Raw genomic sequence first — 5,929 nt, 5'->3', positions numbered from 1 at the left:
TTTGTTATGATGCAGAACGAAGCAGGTGACTGGCTGACAAAAAAACTTTATTTAAAAGTTGTTTAGTTACAGTCACCTTTAAAAAAAAAGTTTGCTTTTTTTCTTTGTTATTTCCTTTTCTTGGTTCTTGAAAATAAGTAAATAAATAAATGATGTTATATTAAAATATGGAGATGAGCACGTGTCATTACTATAGCCACGCCTTGTTTGGTGAACTGATCACCCCGATTCGTCTTTCAGCTGCTCCCTTCAGGTTTCCCCACAGCGGATCATTTGACACACCCTATCCCCATCACCCTCCTCTGCCACACCAGCCGTCGGCATGGCCACCTTCACATAAATCTCCTCTGTCGTCTTTCTGTTTTCCACATGCCTGCAGCTCCATCTTCAACATCCTTTGTCCAGTATATTCACTATCCCTCCTCTGCACATAATCTCAGCCTCGTCTCTCTAACTTTATCCCCAAACTGCTCAACCTGAGCTGTCCCTCTGTGGTACTCATTTCTAATCCTGTCCATTCTAGTCACTCTAACCAGCTCGTTCCCACGTATTCATGGTATGGCTCAGCAGCTTTATCCCTGTGTAGTTTCTACGGCTCTGGGGTGTGTTAAACAATCTTGTTAAAAAGTCTGCTACACTCTCTGCTACACATCTCCATTTATTTTCTTGGATGGGTTACATTAAAGATACGCCTAATTTCCTTAGTTGGTTTTAAGCCACTCCATTTAACGGTCACAAGGGGTCACTGTGCTGTAGCATATTTGCAGGCTTGATGTGGTCCTCCATTGTGTTTGATTTGTTGACAAAACTGAATTAAATACACACATTTGAACTGGAGAGAATAGCCTGTGGTGAAAAATGAATGAAAAAGGAATTCAACTTTAAAGGGCTCCTTATTTTTTTCAGTCAACACTAAAGATGAAATCCATCCTTTCTTCTTGATTAGATGACAAATCTAAAACGTCACTTGGCAGCCCTTTCACAGGCTGGCATGCTCACAATGACAGTAATCTTTACCTTGTTTACCTTCTTCATTTTCTAGGGAGACAGGCCATCATTTCCGGAACAGCATTTTAACACAATCTGTTATTAATTATTTGGGCAAATATTCCCAAGATGTGGAATATATACAATACACAAGTGTTCATTCAGCAGTGCTGGCAGTTACACTGTTACATGATCTGTTTGAGACAATTAACAGAAGAAGGATATACACACACTCAAAGACACCAAAAGTAACAATAACCAGGAAAACTAATTTAATAACAAAAAAGATACAGTTTTGGAGTTTTGTTTTGTTTTTGAGCAAGACTTGAGATAAGGGTATATATATTTTTTTATTCTTACTAGACATTTCACTAACTTTAAATAACGGCCTAAACTGCTGTACTAGAAACACACTGGTAGAGGGAGTACACGTTGTACCCTCCGTTTGCACGTATATTTGCAACCGTTACTTTTGCTTGTGTTTGAACAAGTTGGACCAGATGATGGCGCTGGATTATTACCAAGGTTCTTGCAGTTCTAACAGTATATCCTGTGGTTAAAAAATGTTTTAAAATGTCTCTTCAAACCTATCCTGCAGTAGTTGTTGACATATTACAATAAAATAACAGATTTCAACCTCAACCTCATGTTGACGCTAAATGTTTTAAAAAGGTGAGTTGATCGAAAAAAGCAAGTAAAAGTCTGTGCAAAATTTGAAGAAAAAGAAGACGAATGCCTTTTCATTGTAACTATACATATGTACAAAGAGATACAGAGCATCTCTTACTCAGTGCAGGCATTTTATTTTAATCTAGTCAAAGCCTTTAAAGTTAAGCAGGGGTTTATGGCATAACTTTATCTACTTTAGAAGTGCAGAGCAAAGCAACACTTGGAGTATATGACCACCTTAAAAGTTGTTATTTAACCTCTTCAAAGCTGTCAATCTAAACCAGGCTGTCTAACTAGCTTGCATAGATTATCCTTAATTTTGAATAAGTTACCCATTTACAAGACTGATAATGCGTACCTTGGAGCATGTTAAGAAAAACAAGCCTGTTCCTCAGTTTTTCCACAATCATTTTCAGGTCCCAGGAAAAGAAAGGACAGACAAGTTCTCTCCTAGATCTAGAATTAAATAATAAATGAACTTTATTGAAAATTTGTGGGAATTAATGAAACCCAGTGGGCCCAGTCGGCCACAAGTTTGACACCTCTGGTTTGAACCGAAGTGGTGAGACTGGTGTGCTGTCTTCGAGGAAGCCATTTTAGAGCACAAATGAATACGCACAAAGTTATTCGCTACCATTACAGTGGTTTATATAGAAAACTGCTGTCCTCGGACGGATCTTTCGGTAATGCTGTGATACTCTGAACTGTTGCGGTAATGGTCCATGTAGAAGGCCGTAAATAACGGCTGTCAGACTGTTACGGTGACTACTCCAGTCCGCTCCGATTGTTGTTGCTGTACGTGACCACTGTCTTTCCATGGGGAGGGGGCGGGGGAGAAGGAACAGCAGCAGCTGGGCATCAGATTTCAACTGCCAAAACTAAGGCGGACTGAACCATCACTCGGCGGGGAGGATGCTTTCTGTGTGTCACACCACATCTTTTTAACATAGCTACAGTAGCTTCATATGGGTATTTAGGTACTTTACATTGAGGTTTAGAATAAATGACCGACAACATATGTCATATTACAATGTTTCAAATGGGAAACGGAGACGCGTGAAATGACATCTCCCCCCGCCTCCTTCTACGCAAATGAAATCTTCCAGCTCCTTATAATAACACCGAGAAGACGGCAGCTCCACAGTCAGTGATGGTAAGCGCTCAGTTTGATGTTGCTACAGACTTAACTCAGAGAAAAACCACCTTAAAATCAGCGAGACGACTCTCAAAAACTATTACCCCGCTCACTTCAGTTCACTAATCAGAGCTGTAAGGAGCTGATTTCACTTTCAGAAAGGGGTGGAAAAAAGAGACATTAGAGAGACAGAGGAGGGCGTGACAGAGAGCCAAGCGAGCAGGCAAGCTGCTACTGCAAGGGGAGGCAGAGGAGGCTATGCACCAGCCGAAGCCAGAGGTCAAGAAAAAAAGTGAAAAAATAGTCAAAAGGTAGACTATCGAGTGAGAGGAGGAAGGGTCATTTGTGATCTGAGCCACACATCGAGAAACGATCCTCGCATTGTTGTTGTTAAGTGAGCAACCGAGTGAGGAGGAGGATGTGAAGGAGGTGTAGCTGAGAGGCGACATCAAGAAAGGAAAGGAAACAAGGAAATGCTCTCAGAGAAGATGTGCAGGAGTATCTGCGAACACCCCAAGCTGCTGCAGGACGGGAACGAGGCTCTGCAGAGGGACGGCCGCAAGAAGCACGGCTGGTCCAAGAGCTGCAGGGGGCGCCTGCAGGGGCGGAGGATGAGCGGAGGAGGGTGGCCGAAAGGGCGCAACCACCACCACTATCATCATCACCACCACCATCATCATCCCCGACACCACCAGAAGCCGGCGCTGTCCCTTCGTCCCGTCAACGTGAAGGGTAAGAGGGTGAGGGGGATGCAGGCCCCCAAGAACACCAACCAGTTTTTGATGCATGAGAAGTACGAGATGCTGCACATGCGCTGTGACTCAGTGGGGAGCGATAGCGGCTGCAGCTCCGACAGCGACATGGAGCTGACGGACATGGACTCATACCTGGGCGTCCTGGAGAATGCCAGAGGAGCCCTCTTGGACAGTCCCAACCCATACGGCTCAACATCGCCTCCGGGACAGTTTGTGGTACTGCACGAGGACCCTCTGTGCATGCACGAGGGCAGCTTGCTTCTGCATGAAAGCAGTCTGCGTCTCCAAGAGGAGAGCATGCAATATTTCCCCTCTGAAGACGACCTTATGCAGAGCCAGAATTTCATGCAGAAGGACTTTGTTGAGTTCTATGACATCCTGACACCCTGAAGGGAAACTTTCAGGCGGACATTTTGTTTTCACCAAGACTGAACCTGCTCAGGTTTGTCCTGCTTCATGTTCACAGAAAGAAAAGTCTCCTTTCTTCTTCTTTTTTAACGACAGGCAGCCTTAACATCTGGAGAATTTGCTTGCAGGATGGAATGATTCAACTGGTTTCCAGCAGAAATTAACTTATTTTTTTTAACTTTGTATTTTTTTTTTTAATCATTCCTGCAAAGCACTGCCTCTTTGTATTTTTGAGATACTGGCACTGATGTTTAGAGGACAAGAACCGCACTCACAATAGGTTAAATTGTCTCACTCTGCTGGTATTCTTCCAGGTTTAAAACTTAAGTTTTGCAGATTCCTGTCTTAAATCGCGTTAAGACGTTTTTTTTTTCTGTTGTTGACTGGTTAATGTGTGGTTATGTACCGTGTGTCTGGGTGCTGTAAAGTGCTTCCTTTCTGTTATTGTTGTTATACACAAAGGGAAATGGGCTGGATGGTGGGAGTGAGCCCAAACAGCCAATCGGCTTCGAGCTGACTGGATTAGGCTTGAGGTGATTGGCTGATGAACATTGTCTGTGACAAAAGCGTTTGGCTGTAAAGAATAAAACAAAAACCCAATAAATATCTGAATAATATAAAGTGGGCTGATTGTTTTTGTGAATGCTAAGAGCCTGTAGAGGCAGTGTGTCACTGTGTCATTAGGACAGCTCGAATAAGACCCTGTAAAATAAATGGTCAGATTTGTTGTTGAGTTCACATGAGACTGTGTGAGCGAGGAAGAGAGATTGGTGAATGAAATAAATTCATGAAATCTGCATCACAAGCATTCAAACCATTTAAACAGGACATGAGACACATTTTGTCCAGATTTCACAAATTAAAGAAAACATAAAAACCCTTATAAATACCCCAAAATCAAGTTCTTAGTGCAACAGTGACATACAGCTGCAGGCAGATTTATTAACACATAAAACAAGGTGCTAAATGCACACACGTCTCTACGGCATTTGTTTTCAAGAGTTCAAATGCGTTTTCATTGCATTACACATGGATTTCTAACCAAAATTTGACAGCATGTAAGAGTTCAAGATAAAATCTGCCACGTTGACAGAAGTCAGTAGATAGAATCACATTTAGAGATGTTGTGTAACAAACAGTTGCACTTTCTGAATGTTCATAGAGCAACAGGACATCTAAGTTCTGCTGATTATTTTTACCCCATACAAAAGGAAAAATAAGTCACCAAATGACAGCACATTTTTCAATAATGCTCAGAAATTTGTAGATGACACAGGAAAAGAGAAAAAGAAAAGAAAACAACAGCAACGTTACTATATTCATGTTTTCTTCCACTGTGAGGGTGAGTGTTGATTTGGGTGGGTGTGTTTGGGTGGGTGTTGTGTTTGTCGGAGAGAGACGCAACTAAAAGTAAGAAAGCACACACAGACGGGACCCCGGGGACATCGAAGTGGGAATCGCAGAACGTGTCGGGTCCTGGATCACAGCATTCTTTATTTATTGAATTTTACTTCACCTTTTTTGCTCTCTCCTGCCTCAGGGTTAGGGTTAGGCTGCTCCCAGGCCTGAGAGAATTGTAGGTCAGGCCCCTTTTTGACCAGACCCCACCTCAGCTGGTAGAGTCAGTTTAACTGGTTCTTTCTATCAAGAGTTAGTCTTCATAATGATCTGATATGTATAGTAACCAAATTAAAGATCCTGATCTTAAAAGCGTGTGTGGACATTGCTGTTTAAGTCCATACCAAAATTTACTTTTCACATTTCCCATATAAAGGCCACTTTTGAATTTTACAGACCAGGAATGAAGCGGGAAGGAGGGAGAATCGGCGTGTTCCTCTTTATAGATCCGTTAAAGTGGATTATTTGACGTGAAGGGAGCTGGTCACACCCACACAGCACAGCCAGGAAAGTATAAGCCTCTTTCTGTGCCATAAACTAATAATGGTAACAGGTCAAACTGCGAGGAGCAGGCAGA

General features: G+C 42.4%; 1 protein-coding gene across 1 annotated transcript; it reads left to right on the top strand.

Moving 5' to 3' along the window:
• Positions 1-2,806: 2,806 nt before the first annotated feature.
• Positions 2,807-4,584, top strand: wu:fb55g09 (POU domain, class 4, transcription factor 2). The gene has a single exon (XM_063472907.1). It carries the CDS (start codon positions 3,265-3,267, stop codon positions 3,934-3,936), a length of 672 nt encoding a protein of 223 aa, XP_063328977.1. The 5' UTR covers positions 2,807-3,264; the 3' UTR covers positions 3,937-4,584.
• The last annotated feature ends 1,345 nt before the right edge of the window (positions 4,585-5,929 follow it).

Source organism: Pelmatolapia mariae, linkage group LG5 (assembly GCF_036321145.2).
Source record: "Pelmatolapia mariae isolate MD_Pm_ZW linkage group LG5, Pm_UMD_F_2, whole genome shotgun sequence".
NCBI lineage: Eukaryota > Metazoa > Chordata > Actinopteri > Cichliformes > Cichlidae > Pelmatolapia > Pelmatolapia mariae.
The sequence above is the reverse complement of the archived record's forward strand: the minus strand, read 5'-3'. Positions and strand labels throughout refer to the sequence as shown.